The sequence below is a fragment of the Anopheles marshallii genome, chromosome 3 (assembly GCF_943734725.1).
Source record: "Anopheles marshallii chromosome 3, idAnoMarsDA_429_01, whole genome shotgun sequence".
NCBI lineage: Eukaryota > Metazoa > Arthropoda > Insecta > Diptera > Culicidae > Anopheles > Anopheles marshallii.
Genome location: NC_071327.1, coordinates 53,346,162 through 53,365,811, shown reverse-complemented (window position 1 = coordinate 53,365,811; position 19,650 = coordinate 53,346,162). Strand labels below are relative to the sequence as shown.

General features: G+C 44.7%; 5 protein-coding genes across 5 annotated transcripts in view; 1 reads left to right on the top strand and 4 right to left on the bottom strand.

The window, feature by feature from the left end:
- LOC128715032 (cAMP-dependent protein kinase type I regulatory subunit) overlaps positions 1-2,666 on the bottom strand; it is a 43,978-nt gene extending 41,312 nt beyond the window's left edge. The window contains exon 1 of the mRNA XM_053809913.1: positions 2,502-2,666. Within this exon, the coding sequence (XP_053665888.1) occupies positions 2,502-2,666 (165 nt within the window). The remainder of the gene's footprint in view (positions 1-2,501) is intronic.
- A 316-nt stretch (positions 2,667-2,982) lies between these two features.
- Positions 2,983-5,011, bottom strand: LOC128712810 (uncharacterized). Its single transcript, XM_053807681.1, has 3 exons — positions 4,960-5,011; positions 4,200-4,814; positions 2,983-3,107 (listed from the first exon to the last, which is right to left on the bottom strand). Exons 1-3 carry the CDS (start codon positions 5,009-5,011, stop codon positions 2,983-2,985), a joined length of 792 nt encoding a protein of 263 aa, XP_053663656.1.
- A 347-nt stretch (positions 5,012-5,358) lies between these two features.
- On the bottom strand, positions 5,359-6,791 carry LOC128714856 (gustatory and pheromone receptor 32a-like). Its single transcript, XM_053809737.1, has 3 exons — positions 5,709-6,791; positions 5,546-5,644; positions 5,359-5,463 (listed from the first exon to the last, which is right to left on the bottom strand). Exons 1-3 carry the CDS (start codon positions 6,789-6,791, stop codon positions 5,359-5,361), a joined length of 1,287 nt encoding a protein of 428 aa, XP_053665712.1.
- A 1,215-nt stretch (positions 6,792-8,006) lies between these two features.
- Positions 8,007-12,059, bottom strand: LOC128714138 (protein phtf). The gene is made up of 4 exons (XM_053809013.1): positions 10,172-12,059; positions 8,372-9,288; positions 8,226-8,303; positions 8,007-8,156 (listed from the first exon to the last, which is right to left on the bottom strand). Exons 1-4 carry the CDS (start codon positions 12,057-12,059, stop codon positions 8,007-8,009), a joined length of 3,033 nt encoding a protein of 1,010 aa, XP_053664988.1.
- Positions 12,060-14,035: 1,976 nt separating this feature from the next.
- The window catches only part of LOC128714637 (uncharacterized), a 30,582-nt gene continuing 24,967 nt past the window's right edge, over positions 14,036-19,650 (top strand). The window contains exon 1 of the mRNA XM_053809513.1: positions 14,036-14,240. Coding sequence (XP_053665488.1) covers positions 14,036-14,240 — 205 coding nt within the window. The remainder of the gene's footprint in view (positions 14,241-19,650) is intronic.

The following is a 19,650-nucleotide window of genomic DNA, read 5'->3' as shown; positions in this document are numbered from 1 at the left end:
GTCCGGACTTTGCGAATTCTAAACTTTTAGAATACGACCTATTAGTAAAGGCTTTTTAAGAGTGAAAAATTGTGACTAAACTCTACAGGCTCGGCAAAATGGTATACATTCCCCCATTCTGTACTCGGAAGTTCCAGTTGTCAACCAAAATAAATCATTAATTACATTTAATCATATCTAATTATCGATACAATCGAAAAGTCGGAATCAAGATCAGGCCAAATTACTTGTTTCTCTGCATCATACAAAATGTATGTATGTCTTCGGAAGTTACACATTTCAACCACCTCCTCCATCAAATCAGTTGTGTCTCGTCTGCATCGTAACGACATTGTACAGAACTGCAATCTTGATAGCATCAAGGTCCTGTTCGTTTGATTGGTTTGTGTACGATGAAGGTGTCGAAAAGTGCACACGTTTGTAGAAATCTCTCGCGCGTAAGTAAGATTGTTCGGTGTTGATAAAGGTAAGATATTGAGTTTGAAGAAAACATTACCTTTCTGCACTTAAAACACTTGCGCCACTTTATATCGACAATCATATAAAATAACAAATTATGTATGCAGAGCTCTTGTTTCTATTCCGCCCAGTTCCAACGAGGTAATACTGTATTTTACACAATTAATTCACATCTTTCGACAAACATACGACCGATCAAATGGAATATATGTGATCGATCACGATGACCGTCGCGATCACCCTGGTACAGAGCTAGTTGATGTGTTCCACTCCTCTCTGTCCAATCTTGATGCATTTTCTCGCCGTCAATTACGCTCAACAGTAATCGCACCAAACAGCAGCGGAATCAAACGAACACGACGATCGTGAATCTCTTGTTTTCTACTTCTTTCTACCTATTTGCATTCAACCCTCCGACTCCCGCTCAATCGTACAATTACATGCACAATCGTTGCGCGAGGGTAAACATCGCTTCCTGCCTGCTGCTGTGCTGTTCATGCTGTCCACTCGGCAGCGGTTCGGGGTGGACTGGGTCGTTGTGATGGGCAACTGCAACAACGTGCTGTCGTTACTTGGCGACGCAATGCACAAGGTCAGCTATCGGCGGAAAGCGGCGCGGGACGTCACCACACACATGCACGTACATCAGCAGCATCATTCATCATCAAACTCACCGGACTTACTTGATCGCCGTGAGATTTCGAACAAGGGGACACTCGTCGCAATGTTGTTTTTTACTCTCACCCCTAACAGTAGAATGATTAATATTGCAATACTGAGCTTCTAGAACAAAATGGAGATACTGAGTAGAACTAAAAGGAACAGTACAGAACAAATTTTTGAAATGTTGTGAAGTACACTCAAACCTCTTATAGCGAGTTTAATCCGTTCCAGTGTTTTACTTTATTCGCTATTGGAGATATTTTTTCCATATAAATTGTATGGAAAATGAAATCATTTATTCCACGCCGAAACAATGTTCAGAAAAATTGTTGATCAATCAAACAAACAACAAAAAACAACAACAACGATAGCAAATCTACTCGCTAAATTCATTGTTGATTGTTATGCAGAAATTATTGCCATGATAGTCTAATGGAATGCCCAATTTTCGATATAATTTTTTTTATGTTTACTAAAAATAAGAACAATTCCCATTATTTATTTAAGGTACAACCTCGCGAACTCCATAACAAAAACAACAAGATAATAATATAATGCGAAGAACGCGTATCTTTAATCTATCTATCTCGAGCGATTGAATGCGGAATCTTTAACTTCAATCTTCAATACATCGAAGATCGTTGATCGAGAAATAACAAAACGAATTGATACTACCTATTACGAACAAACTAGACACTCCCAAAATGCATGACCACTACTGTGCTGGAAAAGTTTTGGAAGCCAATGGTGATTGATTCAAATAAGCTTCAGGTTTCAATGGAATAGTAGATTGTTATCTACAAACATTCCAAACTTGCTTAGATTTCGACATAAAGTACAAACAGCATGACATTCTGTTGTTGCGGTTGTTGCGTGGTGCAGAACTTATCCAAACTCCTAAAAGAAAACTGTAAGGCAGTAAGACAGACTTCAATTCGAATGATGTGGAGACGAACGTCACACCACTCTTGCTTTGGTAAGAAGCTCTACACAGCCATAGCATTAAAAGATGGTTTGTCACCAAACCAAACCAATCTTTATGTTGAACGAAACCAATGTTCATTACATATGATACGAAATATGAATTAGCTGGGTTCGATACCGTTCCTCAATGTATACTTGGCACTGGACTTGTAGACCAATATGTAATATATGTAATGTAATATGTAATGAATTTAGCTCAAAATCATAACAAATAAAAAACAAAAAGTAATAAATTAACCCACCAAACAGGTAGAGGATCATAATTATTAGCTTCCTCCTCCTAATACAGAAACTATTAATCATTCACTTTGATTGCAAATTGTTCATAAATTTACTCTTACATGGCAAAGCAGATGGTTCGGAAGCGTGGTATGGAAAACTTAAATAACACTTACCCTTTCCAGTTTCTGGAAGTACTGCCGCAGAAACACGATCGGATTGTCGGGCCGGGACACGCACAGCTGCGCAATGCAGTCCTTCAGCAACCGCTGGATCCGGTGCGTCTGGATGTACGATTCACATTCCCGCAGGTGTTGCTCTTCCTCCTGTGCGTTCGACATTGTTTTGCGTGGGGCTTGGAGACGGTGGGTAAGGTCTGTATAATTCACTCCGCACTCTGCGATACGTGATCTGATTCCGACGCGCCGGTTCGAATACAGCGGTTCCGAGAGAAAATCCAATCACGAACTCAACGCACACACGCACACGCTAGCCAATAATCAATCGCACGCGAGATTGCACACCGTGTAACCCACGCGCTTCCAAAACGATGATGAGACCGTCAATTGATCACACGACGCTAAGGCCCTAGAACACCCTCCTGAATGTGCCCGCCCGTAGGATAACGATTCCGGCTGATGATTGTTTAGTGTCGGGCTACAGTTTCCGAAGCACGTTCTCCACACCAACTCTCGTTTCGCCGCACTGTGCCCGCCTTCTCAAGTTGATGTTTGGGTCGATGGTTGCTGAGATGGCTGGGAACTCCCGCTGGTACCGGACAGCTGTTAGCGTTCGTGGGAGTTACGTTAGATGCTAATGACGGCCGCGCCTTAGATTACGGACACGATCGAAGTTCAACTTTCAGCGGAACAACAGAGCGAAATCACCGATTGTCCACCGTTTGTTGACGTATCGATGATTACCTGGGGCTGAAAAATGAGGGCACTTGATTTGTGAGTGGGGGGAAAAGATGGCAAACTGCGCTCTAGTACTATCAAACACTCTACTACCGCGAGCAGTGTAATTCGCTTGCCACAGCGAAATGTGAAACCTTTCTTCACAGCAACCTTTTTGGTACGCTAAACTGATGGACTCTGGACGCGAAAACAACAATTCTTCGGGAGTGGTGCCACACGGTTGTGATGGCTGTACGTAGCTCCACGCACAGCTTTAGAAGGCGCAACGTAGCACTTTCCCACGGACAGCTTCTAGTTCACACGCAACCACACGGAAGGGCACAGTGTTCTGGATGTCCAGAGTTGCTCCAGCTATGCTTTAGGGAGGTCGGATATAGCGGGTGGGGAATTTCTAGACTATGCAGCGAAAGACAGAAAACAATCGCACTCGATTCCTGCACACTGTCGTACACACGAGATCGCAGCGAAGGGAGAACAAATGTTGTTTTTTTCGCTGTTTGACAGCTTCGTGCTGCACTGCTGAACTGTCCAATGGACATGCGTTGCGATGTTTAAATGACATTTCTTGATGCGAAAGTTTGCGATGATTTTTATTTTCAAAAGATTATTGAAAAAACATGGAGATTCAAACAAAATTTATGTTATTTTTCAAAACTTGACAGAAAAACGCTTTTTCCGTGTAGAAATTAATTTTTTATTTAATTCTCTATACATTGCACCCCATTCAACTATATTCAATGCGTTTGCCAATGAGATTTGCTGAATGTTGCGATGAAGTGGAAAGTTTACTTATCTATCTAACGGGCGTCGCAACAGCTGGACGGTATTGGCAGAAGCACACTCATCGACGAGCGCCCTCCCTGTGGAAAATGTAATATGCATTTGTAAAACTTACCAACACGGTGTATATATATATATATATGTGTCCTCCCTCCTTAAACATGCTTCTGCTCTTACCTTCCATCTCATGAACGCTAGCTTCTATACCAGCGCGGATGAGTTGCAGATCATGTTCAATGTCTTCCTTGCTTAACAGATAGCTTATTTTGACCGGTTGAGGCATCGAAACTGAGTCGCAAAGTCGTGGGCGCAGTTGCCGTGTGGCCCTTGGTGACACCGTATTCTTATCGATCCCGGTCAGCCCCATCGCATCAATCTCATGCCGGAGCATCTTCTTTTCCTGCTCTAAATCGGAAATCGCGTTAGCGATCAGTTTCGCTTTCTTCTCGGCGAATTCCTGCTCCGAAGCGGTCTCCTCACGCAAGCAGTCACGATTGGCACTGGCTAGTGCAGAATCTCGTTCGATTTCGTTCAGTAGCAAACGATCATCGAGCTCGCTTTGGAGATTTGCTAAAATCTGTAAAAATACTGGATGTTTGCGTTGTTCTGCAAGTTCCAACTGGTGAAGCAAATCGACACGCTTTGCTTGATATTTTTTATTATCTTGTTGCTGCTCAATGAACCACATCTCAGTTTCACTCGCATCTTCCGTCTCTTCACCGCTGCTGGAGTAGTTTGCAGAATCCTGTTCCATCAGCAGTACACTCTGTTCGCTGATTGACGATAAAGGTTCTAGAATATGGTTCAACAATGGTTAAGACACCTACTCTTTCGCTTACTTACAATTTCAGAACTAAGTATTCAGGAGGTACACTGGACCGTGTGAAATGACAGCGAGCGTACCGTCGAATTGAAGCTAACTGACTTCAATGGTTACTTGGATATGGCAAAAACGAAAATCTGGACGTCACCCTTCGCATAATTATCATTCCTAGCTATCCTCCTTATGCAGAACTCAAAAGTTAAGAAAATCCAAGTAACTTCAGCCCTAGACCTCCTAGAGTGTCTATAGTTCTAAACAGCAACCAAGGCCTCCAAAGTTCTACGCTACCAAGAAGAAGAAGAAAATGGAAAAAAGTAATACTAGTCCTGATCCGAGCTATTCGACGGGGATAACACAATTAAACTGTGAGTATTCTAGATGAGTTCGTCTTTATTTAACATTCAAACTAGTAGACCATAAAGAACGGACAAGCTATCCACTCATAGCCACATTGAATCAGCTTGATGGAATAAAATCCAGCATTACAGACACTTAAAATGTATCACTAGAAATTCAAATCTGAAAACGAGACACAAACATTGACTTTTTCACCTCATCCGCGTACAAAATGTAGAACTGAATGTAGATTACCAAATACGTCGTGATTGCCCCAATCATCTGCGTAAGGGGAAAAGAAAAAAAAGTGGTACCAGTATTACGTAAGAAATCGGTTACGAATTACCGTTCCCAAAGAACCTACCCCACACAACATGTTGCAATTAATCTGGAAAAAGCCCATCGCTGAGAACTTGAACACCTTGTTCGGTGCTTGAAATGGGATCGTCAGTTTGATGACTTCCTAATGAGATAGTGGACAATTGAGCATTTCGTCATGAGCACCGCTCCTACTCTGTCTCACTTACCTCCGATGATAGATGGCGCGAACCACGCAGTTGCAAATCCGCCAGCAGATCGTTCGCCTGTCTGGTTTTGTTCGAAATCTTTTCACACAACAGTACGATCGTGAGCAGCACTCCGAGATTGATCGATATCGTGTTGAGGCACACCATCAGCGACCAGATGGTGAACCCATTCTCACCCGTAAACCAGTACAGAATGGTGTAGCTGTAGTACAGCTGTATCGTCGTTACGATGAAGATCGAGGTGAACGTCAGTAAAAACAGTAATCCGAAGTAGCAATCGAGCATTTTACAAATGTCGTACAGATCGTTGTACCGATATAGGACCTTCGGAAGTTGCAGATACTTCAGCGATTCGCCGTCCATCCCGCAACCGTGTACTTCGATCACGTGCAGGCCCAATTTCTTCGGCCCATTCACCGTCGCTACATTAAGTCGACCCGACTGTTCATATCGCATTCTTCCCAAGACCGGATGCTGTTCTTCCTCCAGCAACTGATTAAGCATCCGGAATCGCCCATTAATGTACAGCAGTAGTAGAATGACCTGCGTAACGGCTATCACGTCCACGAACTGGGGTAGTATCGTTATGATCCAATAGTCCACCCGGATAGATCCTCGGAATACCGTCACGTAACAATCGAACGCGCTCACCAACAGCAATACACCAATCGTGGCCAATACGATCCCAATGTTCCAACGAGCCATTCGCCCGAAGTTGCTACCGATGGAATCCTTCTGCAGATCAAGTTCCAGTTTGCGCAACGCACGTACAACTTCGGCGAAATTGCGCAATCTAAAAGTCGGTGTCAGTAGGATCGCGGTCAGCATGATCGCGTTGGTAATTAGCTGGAAGTAGTTGGAGATGCGCGAGATCCGATCGTTCCCATGATTGCTGGTCGCGATCGAGGATACCATCGCGGTCCAGTAGAGTGTCACGAATCCACCAACCGCACAGCAGAATGGTTTCGATAGACGTACCCGGTTCGTGTTGAGTTCAAACGGTGCCAAACCGACCAGGCGGTAAAACTTTACATTCATCTCAATAATCGAGATGATCGAGTTGATGGACACTTTGTTCTTCATACTATCTGATGGGCTTGCCGCCGCCACTAGACTACAGTAAAGGAGTGGTTCGATTTAGACATCCGCGGCATCCTTTTTATAGCTTGAAACGGGTGTAATCAAGAACGATTGCTTTACCACCTAACGATGAGAACTAACACAACGCGTACGTGTAATGGAAATCAGCCATTAAGAAAGTAATGGTATTCGTTTCGGATATGCTCGAGCCCATCGTCTGCACGTAAAAGGGAACACACCCATGTCCTGCGTTTAAGAGTTTAATTTTCGAGGTTAAAATATAGCAAACCTAGTGCTGGTGGAACATTTCTTACTTAGTTAACGGCTGGAAACGAAACGAATACAGCATCGCACCATTAACACACTACCGCACAACACGCACACAGTCTAAAACAGTTAGCAAATACACAATCTCAATACGAACACATGATGCTAGCTTATCCGCATCTAAAACGACACCCTTTCCTACGTACTTACACACCAAATGTGTGTTCTCTTCGCTACATTTCGCTATATAAACGTTGTAATTGCACATTGCTACCTTTTTCACATAAAATCCTGCTCCTATCCTTATCTCCTCCTTACCCATGCGATGGTTTTTGTTTACTGTACTATAAAAATAAACTATAGTTATTTCAGTTCTCTCTAACTTGCCACATCGGTCATCGCGCGGATGATCGTGGCAGAACAATCTCTCTACACTACCGATCAACGGATCGTGCGTTTAATGCTATTCATTCATATGGTTTCTATATAGTTTTTTGTGTATTAACCCTGTATATTTATCGAGTGCAGTTCGCTGCAATGTAGTTATAGATGTGCTACTAGTAACTTTCTTACGCTACTATTACTATGTTCCATCACAAATTAACCTACGGAACATTGGAACGAGAGAAATCTTGAGGCTTGAGAATCTGCAGGCATGGGGCGTAGCTTCGTGGCAGCGGATCCCCTTTTCATCAGGTATAGGTAGTATAAGGTGAGTATCTTCCACATCTATGGAGAGGAGCGTTAAACTGTAAACGAATTTACCCAACCGGGCGTGCCCGGTTGCAATTGTACACACTGAGACAGAAACAAAAAAACCAGCTACATCACATAACGCTTCGAAATAAACAACCTTAGTACAGCCACTTACATTCACATTGAAGGTTTGCTAAACGCGCGAAGCGCGGATGAAATATTTCGTTTCAAATTGGGAACTAAATGTTGCACCATTTACTTAATTTTAATTTTGTGAAGTTTTAGCTTGAAGCCTAACATTTCACTCAACACACCGGAGAGGGCGGACAGTATGACCACCTTCACGGTGGTGTAGAGATACGGATTTGCACTGAGACCGGAGATTTTAAACGGAGATTCCAGCTCCTGTGAAATGGAGAAAAAATATTATGGTTGAATATCATCCTGGCCATTTCACACCTGGTCGTTACTTACCTTGAGGAGATCAGCTGCTAATTTTAACACATTGTTCGATATCATCAGCTCGTCTTTCTTATTTGGTTTCTGTTCAATCTGAAAACATTAAGTGATCATTAGCTCACTCAACACTTTAGTGCCAAAACGATCGACGCACTACCAACCTGAACATAGAGATTTATCTGTTCCGTTATCAGCACCGACACGCTCTTGTACTTCTTGTTAATCTTTGTACCGAGCGTCATAAACCTCAACAGAAATGTCCCAAACGCACAGGACCATGCGAGCGCCTCGAGATTAAACTGCGAGTGCAGATGTACCGAGTCCTTCAACCATTCCACACTCAAAAAGGCAAGCAGCAGCAACGTTATGATAAATGCGGCCGATACAATCACATCCACCGAGTTCTGCGGTCCGCGGCGCTTCAGGTACGACCGTACGCACAGCCACGTCTTAATATTGCGCACCTTGTTCAACCGGAAGTGCGGTATGCCGGACTTTTGAGCTCGCCGGGACGACGTCAAATGGGAGAACAGTTTGGCGTACAGAAAGCGCTGCTTAAACGTACGCTCCGCTACAGCGAGCAGAAAAAACACCAGAAACGTAAGCAGGAGCCGCAACAGGAACCCGAGCACCAGCACAAATCGTTCCCAGGTGCTCTCACCGAAAGCGAACCGTAGCACGGCCAGTAGCGAAAAGGATGCCTTTTCGAACAGTATTACCGGCATGTCGAGGAAATTGACCTCCGTCGAGTTGGTGGAATCGACTGTCGCTTCACACAACCGGCAGAAGGCGGGCACAAGCGATAGGAACACGCTGAGCACGACCCCGATGTACACGTAATCGCACGATTCGGGCATGGCTTCGACGCGCTCGATGATGGCGGACGAAATATCCAGCACGGACATTTCCGCCTTCTTTGCTTCCCGTGCCTCCCATATGGTGCAGCTGACACGATCGCTCGCACCGCAGGCCGGATTCAGGATCAGCGTCGGTACGTCCTCGAGCTCGTAATCATCATCCGAGTGTTCGTTTTGCGTATCGGAATGGTCCAGCTCGGAACTGTAGCTGCATTCTTCGCCTAAAAGTGGTAAGAAAGTTTGCGTTAGTCTTTTTACGAATAGTTTTACTCGTTTTTATGAGGAAAATTATGTCCTATTTGAATTGGTATATGAAAAAAAGTGATCTTCAATCTCCAATTTGAATAATTTGTTTCCTTTGCACTTTAAAGACTATACTATACAATTCGTTTGTAATCATGTTATATAAAACATACTCGAAATACTTTATCGTGTAAACGGACGGAGAAAACTGATAGATTTTTAAACGCATTGGTACGTAACTATGGAAAAAGTTAGTCTAGCTCACGGGACGTTAATGCAATAAGCTTTTATGAACTGTATGATTATACTGGCTTGTCCGTTTAGTTGCACACATTCATTAAAAGCACATTTATATCATTTAGTAGTTTCAGATTTGGCCTACCAGCTCTTGCCTTAACTTAATTTTAGAGTGTTTTCGAGCTCAGATGGTAAACTTGGAACCGTATCTCGATTCTTTTCAAATTGAACTGGAATTGGCTGAGGTAGATATGGAATCTTTAAGCAAATATCAATTATGTTCAAAGCTCTATCTACTAAAACACTAAATGTTATGCATAGAGAAATCTTTGATCAAGCTGATATTGATTTCAACTTACAAAACGTTCCAAAAAAGGAAATCATTCCACATTTACCTAAACACATTCCAGTACAACTCGAAAATAATAAATAAATTATCCTAACTTTATCACTTCAGCCTGAAATTCCTGTAAATTTCGTACTAGTTTAACGTGTTCATCAGCTTCTACTTATCAATTCCTTATAAAAGGCTTATCTATTTGGTAATCCTCAGGGCAAATTCCCAACTTCCTATCGTACGGTTACAGCAAACAGCGCGTTTGAGTGTGATGCATGTGCCATTACCTTCGGTCAGTACGGAGGGCGAATGGTGATAGTGATGCTGATGCGTATGAAGCGAATGAACAGAATGGATCGTCGGCTGCACTACGGCGGAATGGCGATGAAGGTAAAGCAAATGGTGCGGTGACGGGGACGAGCCGGCCGACGACCGTACCGGTACCGGCTGATGGCGAAGCGGTGGCGATGAATGGAGTAGGTGCAGGTGGGGCGGCGACGGTGAATGCAAATCGTACTCGTTCTCTTCGTCCGTATCGTCGCTGCCGCTCGTCCCTAGCTTTTCGTCCGTTCCGCTTAACTTTGCACCGTCGATCGGTGCGCACCGTTGCTGCTTACTTGTGTCCTTTGTGCGCCGCTGACGTACCGGGTCCTTGTACTCTTTCCCCTCCTGCTGTTGCTGCGTATCCTTTTGTGGAACGTCAAGCACATCCTTTTCCATGCTTTGCTTGCGCTGAGGATCGAGCAGTCCATCGAGTTCCGGGATGATGGGAGTGTTGTAGCTGGTGGCACTATTTTTTAGCGTATCCGTATCGGAATCGGATTGGTGATCTTTAAACTCTTTGTTTCCCCCGGTAGCACCATTGGCTGGCCAGTCATTTGCAAAAGGACTATTACGGTAGCGGTTATGTTCGTGGTGAAACACATTCCCAACACTCTCCTCACCGCCGGAGCTTTTGCCATTTAAGCTCTCGAACCCATCGTCATCCACGACCGGTTCCAACAGGGAAGTTCCCGGGCGTGTACGCTCCGGTACGGTTGGGTCCCAATTTACATTACGCCGACGCAACCCGGACGGAAGCAGAAGCATCGTATCCGATGCAACATGATCACCAGAACGGCGCCCGTTCGGTGGTGAATGATCGCTTGAACTGTTCGTCGATGTAATGGTTACGCCTATTGGTGAAACCTTCGCCGTACCGTTCGCTGTCCGATGAATGTTTGGTGCACGATCTTCCATACGAAGCAGTTCCTCACGGGGGGTACTATTCACATCCGGTTCCACATTCAGCTCCGGTTGCTGTCTTTCCACAGCATCACTACTGGTGCTACTGCTCGTACTACATGCACCCTTCTTTGGAGCCATCCGGGCAGGTGAACTGGTAGCCGATTTCGATCCGCCCACACTTGCGAACGCTTTCTTGCGATCTCGATCATCCGATGGCACCCGGCCCGATGCCGATTGTGCCGTTTCGGAGTGTGCTCTAACTCGACGCTTCCGACGAATCCGTTGCTCACGTTGCTTCTTGCTCAACGTTCCAATACCAGTCGGGGCCGACATGGATGGGCCGGATCCGGTACTAGGGGCGCCCGGCGTTCCCGAACCAGGCGTACCATGCGAGAAACACTTTTGAGACAGTTTTCCACAGGAAAACAGTGACGAACCATTGGTGTTCGAGGCTGTCGCAACAATCTGCGAATGAATTACGCTCAACAGCAAGCTCAGTGCTAGCGGGATCAAAAAGTCCGATATCGTGACGATGTGATCCACCGCTTCTGTTGTCAACTTTGAATCACTCTCGCTCACTGTCACCGATCGGGCACAGTAGCTGTAGACACCGAGATTCAACATCTGCAGCAGATAGAGCGTGAGCAGGAGTAGAAAAACTCCTGGCGATGTTTGCTGTACCCACCAGCGGGCATATACTGGCAACAGCAGAAAGCGCAATGCGGCCAGATACAGCACCGTCAGGATCGAGAGTTTCGATTTAGCTTTCGGGAAGGTGGAACCGCGTACCAGATCGACATCTATCAGTTCGGTTTTGAGTTTGGTATTCTTTAGTGGCAAATGGCTGATGCCGGCCAGAATTTTCTGCTCGATCGTTTTCTCCCATTGCTGCTTGTCGTAGGTTCCGATCTTCTTCTGATACCATGCGACCAACGCATCGAGGCGCATGCTCCTCAATCGTTTGTGGTTTGTGCAGGGTGTACTTTATTGTTTGATGCTCACTAAAAATGCTGAAACGGAATAAAATGTTAAAGAAACGACTGACAAATTTATGAAAATTAGAATAAATCAGTATTACTTCGAACTTGTTATGAGCAGAACAACCCACGTTTATGTTTCATCGCAATCAAGTTTTATGACAACCCCACAATTACCTTAGCAACCGATTAGAATAATGTTACGCAAATCAAAGCAAACCACAATGCAGTCGAAAGGGACCAAATTTTCACGCAAGACCCAAAAAAAAACAACTTTGTTTGTTCAATTGTATCCACGATGCGTAACGGAAATATGTATGATTGGTTCCCTTATTTATAGTCCTTCTCTGCACAGTGCGAATTGGCAAAGTGGTGGGGGTAGGGAAATACTTTCTCATCGCAATCCTATTAATAGGCAAACATCAGGAAGAACCGGCCGCAGCTGATTGTCCGAGGTCACACCTGATACTACCCCTGCTTGTTGGGCAATAAACTGTTCTACACTTTGTTCAAAACAGGTTTTGTATGCTGAAATGATTCGCCACCGTTACCAAGCGATTTGTCCCATCACACCAAATTAACACCGCACAAATCACTTTTTCACAAGTTTCCTTCACAACACACAAAGCACCAACATAGCTCACCTATAGGCCAACGTAGCGAGATGGGTTTCGTGATTCCGGTGTAAAAGAATTCCACATACAAAATGTTCATCGAACTTCACCTGAAGAGAGTAAAAAGTGTTATGCAGCGAAAAGATAAAAAAAAACTTCCAGGAAACGCACTTACTTTAGCTGGGCCACGAGAAAGTTTTTCCCTTTCCGACAGCGCGAGTTGAAGGTCGTATTATTGTTTACATTTTCTCACTGACAGCGTTTTGACAGCATGAGCATTCAGCTGAAGTGTCATTTACACAAAGCGCTGCCGAACTGGCTGTATATCGGTATGCTGTCATAGCGCGGGTACAAGGGGAACCTATGTTAGGCGCCTAAAGGTATGCTATTTGCGTTTCATTGCCCAATTTCAATTTGCACTCACATGCACGAGGGTAATTCCAGGTGTTGCCGAATAAACAAGTGTAAAATTGGGTAAAAACTATAAATTGAAACGAGTTTTACTCCTTCGTAGCCAAACGATCATTTCTATCTTTGATCCATATGCCTATAAACATGCAAATTATTCTTTACAACTCAAATACTAATAAACGATTATTTACTTTCAAAGTACTTAAGCATTTAAACTTCAATCAAACAAATAGGGATAATAGAAGATAGGTTAACTGCTAGCACATAAAACAGCAGGATCGCAATGAGGGTTGTTAAGAACTCATTCATTTCGTGTTACATCTACCCGATATCTGAAATACATCAACACTTGTGTTCTTATTGTTAAAAACCAGTTAGGTCATAGGTCTGCAATGGCATAAATAGATTCCTTGAGTTAAAGAACAAATGGACAATCATTCTTTACAAGGCCACCAGTCTTCAAATTCCAATTTGTCAAGCCTATAATCGCCCAAACTATATGCAATTCATCCAAATTTTCTTCTCCGTTCGGTAGATACATAGAAAGATCGTTTCTCTTGGGGAAAACAATTTTCCACATACGTCGAGTGAAACAAACACTACGATCGGAAGCAAACCACGAGTTCTTCCCAAAAAAAAAACAACCAGACCACTCGCAATACCCGATCCGGGACCGATCGTAGATCCCCGAGATTCTCTCCATCTCGAACGCTGCTCTTCGGTGGTTCGGAGACAAGAGCACGGCCAGTAGGAACTTATTTTTAACATCAACCATTCCGTAGCAATCGCGCAACGGTCGCGAATCACGGGGATCGGCCGCGAAAAGCCGTTCGTACCGAACGTACGCCGCAGTTACGAGCGGACCTCTGAACGGAGCGGAACTTGGAGACTGCAAGTCCGCGAAACATCCCCCCAGCACGAGATGGGCCTGCCGCGAATCAGGAGTCTAGTGGCACCGTTGTGCTTCCTACTGTTGGCCAGCAGCTGGCTAGTGAGCGATGTAGACTGTGCGAAAAAGGCGGGCGGTAGTGCCCCGGCCGCGGCCCCCGAGGCCACGATCGAGGAAGTTTCGGCGAAGCAGCTGGAGCGGTTACTAGAGGATAAGGATTACGTTGCAGTGTACTGGTGTAAGTGTTGGCCGGGTTGCCGATCGGCGGAGTTGAGTTGTGATGTGAAATTCTTGCTGCTATTACTGCTGTTGCTGCTACGGCTACCGAGCGGGATCCTTGTCTCCGATCCGAACGGCACATCCTCTTCACAAGTATCGAATTTGCCCGTGTGTCCGAACCCCGGACCTCCTGTGTTCACAACCTGGGGCGGCCTCGGTGGGAAATGTGTGCAAAAACGAGCTAAAAATAGTTGACCCGGTTCGTCCGTACTTTCCGTCCGTCGCTCACATCTTAGCACCGCCTCGGGGCCCTGCTGTGTTGTGAGTTCAAATGCGATGACCACCGAAGATGAAACTGTGCAACGATTGTCACCGACACATTTGATAGTGCACACCGTTCGAGTAGCTTCTCCGACAGTCCGAAACTGCTCGACACGACCGTACCAACTTCGTTTCCAGCTATCCTTTCGGGTGTGTCCTGCTTGCGTGTGCTAATACTACCGATGGATACGAAGATGTACCAAGCGGATGAACCCACCTTTGCAAGTCAACACCACGGACACACCTACACCCAGTAAATTCACCCGTTGCGTACGCGCGCTCGTGCGCTACCGCACAACACACGCGCACGGCGCACAAACACAATCCCACGTACCCCATTGCGCAACCGGAATTATAAGCAACAGTGGTTTTTGTCGAGTGGTGAGAGCTAAATTATTTTTAAAAATAATCGTGAAAAGAAAAGCAAATGCAGGCGGAAAAAGACAACAACTCAACATCAATAACCCTACCCAGGCCGCTTGCAGGGTTGGGAGGGGAAAAGGGTTGAACGGAAACCGTGGGAAGATAGGTAGGGGGATGCACGGTCGGCACATGGGCAAGGAGAGCCCCGGGTAGGGATGGGAAAAATAGCGATGTGACACAGTGGTAACACGGTGACGGTGCGGTAAGCAATGCGTGTGCATTAGTGTATGTGCGTGTCAGTGTTTACACGATCGTGTGTCCTGCTGTGATATTGAGTTTCGCGTACAAAACATAAAAAAAAAATACTCCGAGAGTGTGTTCGTGTGTATCGTGCGAGAAAATTAATTCAGTAAGAATGTGTTCTGTACGTGTGGAGAGTGAAAAGGAGCAACACAACGACACCAAACGGATGACATTGTTCTTGAGGTCATTGAAGTTTGCGAGTGATCTTCAAGTGATCGTGGTGTGTGGTACAACAGTACCAACCAACTGCCATATTAGAATATTAAATCTTCTACAAAGAGACAACTCCCAATGTCCGGTACAGCGCCACTAACCGGGGCAACTTTCAATGTCTTAAAGCTACATCTGAGAACTCCCGGAAATACTCCCCTGGCCATTTGGAATGCCTCATTAGCCGTAGGGCAAGTGCAGGAAACGAAACCGGTACAGTTGGCTGATAATATCGCTCGTTCCCCATGTCCCCGATGTCACAGTGCTGCGCGAGCTCAACCGTACCCGAGCGGTAGCGGTTGCTTCCCCGCACAACCGGTGAGCACGCGGCCTGTCGCGAGGGTTCATGTGGTAGGTTTATTTTTTTTTTGTTTTTTGCTCAGAACAAAGTGTTCAAAAATAAACCTTCCGACCCGACCCGTGCCGACGCAGGACAAGATATGCGCCGGTGTGCCGTGTGCGCGACCTCGTCCTCACAATCATTTCGCAGGTTCCGCTCATCAGCCGTTGAGCGGTTTTTTTTTCTTCTGGTGTCTCGCCTGCTAGGAGAGCTTTTACTCGGTTGGAGACAGAACAGGCAAGCAGATCCATTAGGCGTACAATTGAGCAATTAGAAGGTATATTCTAGAGATGACAAGGGGATGATCAAGAATTCGGATGCTTTAAGTCTATCAATGCGTTGTAAGTTGGCATCGTTATTAGATTCTCTTTAAAGCTTTCATTAGCAGTTTCATTGAACCTTCCACACTATTGCACACTGAAGCACACATTTGGTTGATATAGGTAGTAAGGACAACACAAATTCTAAGACATCCAAGATGTCCTTGAACATCTTCAGCTCGGACAAAACCACTAAAGGATCTTAGACACGAAACTGATGATCCTATTTTCTTGTTAACGAATATTCGCACAATTCCCGCTCTGAGGGCACAGCAATTCACTGAAGGCATACCGCAACGTGGCCACGTGCAGTGGGACCCGGGAAACAGTGGTTGAAGATGGTGCCGCCATGTACAAGCGAAAAAATACCTCACTAGCTCTGTACCGTTGCCAGTTTGCGGTTGGGACACAAATTCTTCCCACGTTTCTTCCGCCTCCTTCCCGGAAAGGGTCTGAGAGTGTTGGGAACGGACAGTATTAATACGTTCCTTGTTGGACATGATTTGGTGCTGTTTCTTCCCAACTAACCTTTTGTTAGCTGGTTAGCTTGCGGAACCCCGTTCACGAAGGAGGTTATGGTTTCAAGTTCGCCTTTCTGCCGCTCGGTGTAGTACAGTTTCGTTTGGTTTAATATTTTTCCCCGCCACTGGCAACAGCTCGGCGGCCATTACTCCCCGGATCTGTGCCGCTGCCAACAGGTTGTTGTTTATCGGTTGTATAATTGACAGGTCTGATTGATCGACACCTATGGGGTATGGTTTTTTGGAGTGGCAGTACCCCAGCTGTAGGGTCGTGCATTACTGCATTTGCTTATTTTAAGCGAGCCAGAAAGGTGCTAATCAGTGGTAAGAAATAGCTCCAAAGGCATTCAATTGAAGAAAAAAAAACCGTTCCTTAGTGCCGCATTGGGTTTGCGGTTAATATCGGTCCGCCGATAGTCGATAATATAGGAGGAGCATTCCGGAGATGGGGCCACAACACCTCATTTATACAAGCCTGCAAATATTGGTGTAGTGTGTAAAAATATTGAAACCAAAGACGAGAAAGCTGCGAAAAACGAACTCTACCCACTCGACTTTGGTTGTGAAAATAATCCACTAACGTCTAATTTACTTGATCACATGTATCTGCACCCTTTTTTTTACTTGGTTTGCTCCATTTTGAAACATCCATTGGATAGCATTCGGAGCGGAGGTTTTCTTCTTTGCTTCCTTTTCTCCACACACACACACAACGCCACGAACCATTTTAACAAATGGGCCAACAATTTCCAAACCACACCCGGACACACACCCGGCCACACCGGATGTCGGTTGTGCGCTAATGGTGCGAACGGCGGGAAAACCTTGAACGCCTGCGTTACGGTGGCCGGTGGCCGGGCTTTATGTAAACAGTGTGTTTTGCCCCCACAGTCCGGGACCAGAGATGTGAGTTTGATGTTTCCATTTGGTTATTATGGGCCATAGTAAAATGGTCCAGTGGAAAGATACTGTGCGGTACCGACCCCGCTAGTGATCGAGCGATTGCCATCGCCCTCGCCGAAGGCCGAAGAGAAATGACCGAGAGGGGTGCGGAAAAAGTAGAACCATAAAATTTGTTGCACTTTGTCGAATTTTATGATTAAGTAGAGACGTTCAGTGTCTATTAGCGAGGGAAAATTGTTTAGTTTTGGGGTAATTTTAGATTGGAATAGAACGTTTTCGACATTTCATTTGAATCCTTTATTAGGACTCGATTGTTCTGTGTGTAGAATGGTTAAGTAACTACTGTTTACAAAACAAAAGTTTAAACTAATTTGTTTCACAGTACATATAAAAAACTGTATATAAGAGGATTTCTATATATTTCAAATTTGTTTTAAATTTTTACATATAAATACAACAACTACAACAGATTCTCTTGTAACGATCATATTGATCGTGACAACATTTCATCCACATTATTTTTTTTTTCACCCTTCTCTTATAACTGTTGCTGCTGAACGGAGTACAACCATCTAGTCAATTGCCTAGTGGATGAACTTGACTTTGCCTTCCGTGCAATAGGCCAGCTTAACGGCTCGATGGAGACGCATGGTACTTCACGATGGGTAAAACCTAATGAACCAACTCCTGGCACTGCAAACCCTATGCAATAATCGTGTTTAACTTCCCACACGAGCGTAGCAGCTCGAAGCTTGTGCGCAAGCGAGCAAACAAATCTGTCCGCGCGAATTTTCCAACGTTGATTGGAGCTACCGTCTCTTTTCCACCAAACCGTTTCATTTGCATCTGCTCGCTTACCAGCAATCGAGCTGCTGCAAATCGAGCTGCTGCATGGCCGTGCGACAGTCGCACAGTGGCAAATTAAAAATAGTCCCCAGGTCCCCGCAAGTCAAAGATGAAACGGTAAACGATCATTTTCCCGCGTTTTGTGTGCTCGGGCCCCGCGCGCGTGGCCATTTCCGCCATGTTTTGGCACCGTACGACAATGGTGCACTAGAATCATTCAACTCGACATTGCAACGGTTGCAAAAGGCGATTCACTTGGTGCATACAAATACACACACACACACACACACACCCACAGAAGAAGTCCTCGTGCCTTGAGACATGTTAGAGACGGTGGTAAAAAAGTAGGTCAACTTTCACGACATTATTGGCGACGGTGTTTTTGGAGCTCGAACGCAATGAGATGCACAGCCGTAAATGAATGTACGGCCATGGTTGCCGCTGCTTTTTCTCCACTCATTCCACGCACCAGATACATCTCTTGGGATTATTATGGCAACCTTGAACTCATTATGCCATAATCATAGCGCACTCATTGTCTGCACGGTGACAACTTTAACTTCAATATTTCATCCAAAATCATAACAAAATACGTTCCGACGTGCCAAGTTGAATGCGATCGCTTTATCGTCTGCTCGTGGCCAGAAGATTTATTTTAAGAGCCCGAACACTCGCGTGGCCTGTCTCCTTCGTCTGGTTACTTATAGACATCGGTTAGCTAGACGTATCGATTAAAATCGAACGTGTCAGTTCGTCGCTTCATGTTACAAAACACGTGAACCATTTCATCAGAATGTGACCCTGTTTTAAGGGAAAGAACCGATAAGTAGATAGGTTTCAGTCCGTAAGAAAGCTCGCTGTAAATAAGATGACTACAATTCATGCATGGCTGTTTTTATAACACAAGAAAAACGAAATAATTTATAGTATTTTGAAAGTTCTGTAACGTTTTGCTATCACTCATCGATAGAAGAAATTGTTCACCTTCCCTTTCGATTCTAAATACATCATCCGAGCAATAGTAGTTGCTATAAAAAAGTACTATCTTAAAGCAATAGCAAAGAATTTCAATTTGCTTAGTGTTCACTGCGTCAGTTGCTCTCGGAAGTCATACACTGGATAAGAATTTGATATTACTTATAATGTTGTAATAACTATGGTCATGAACACATTAATACCTTAGTATTTTAATTGCTATAAAACGTGCCATAAAATGATATATTTTGGAGATGGGTGATGGCATTGATGGAATGGAAGTGATGGAATTCCCTTTTAGGTATAAAACAACCATTCTTTAATTCG

Coding starts and splice junctions, on each gene's coding strand:
- LOC128712810 (XM_053807681.1), bottom strand. CDS start 5,011: ATGATAATTATGCGAAGGGTGACGTCCAGATTTTCGTTTTTGCCATAT. Junction 4,815..4,959: donor TTCGTTTTTGCCATATCCAA/GTAACCATTGAA, acceptor ACCATATTCTAG/AACCTTTATCGTCAATCAGC. Junction 3,108..4,199: donor TAGCGTTCATGAGATGGAAG/GTAAGAGCAGAA, acceptor GAACGCTAACAG/CTGTCCGGTACCAGCGGGAG.
- LOC128714856 (XM_053809737.1), bottom strand. CDS start 6,791: ATGAAGAACAAAGTGTCCATCAACTCGATCATCTCGATTATTGAGATG. Junction 5,645..5,708: donor CGCGCCATCTATCATCGGAG/GTAAGTGAGACA, acceptor CTATCTCATTAG/GAAGTCATCAAACTGACGAT. Junction 5,464..5,545: donor ATTGCAACATGTTGTGTGGG/GTAGGTTCTTTG, acceptor CCCCTTACGCAG/ATGATTGGGGCAATCACGAC.
- LOC128714138 (XM_053809013.1), bottom strand. CDS start 12,059: ATGCGCCTCGATGCGTTGGTCGCATGGTATCAGAAGAAGATCGGAACC. Junction 9,289..10,171: donor GCCCTCCGTACTGACCGAAG/GTAATGGCACAT, acceptor TACCACTTTTAG/GCGAAGAATGCAGCTACAGT. Junction 8,304..8,371: donor AGATAAATCTCTATGTTCAG/GTTGGTAGTGCG, acceptor TAATGTTTTCAG/ATTGAACAGAAACCAAATAA.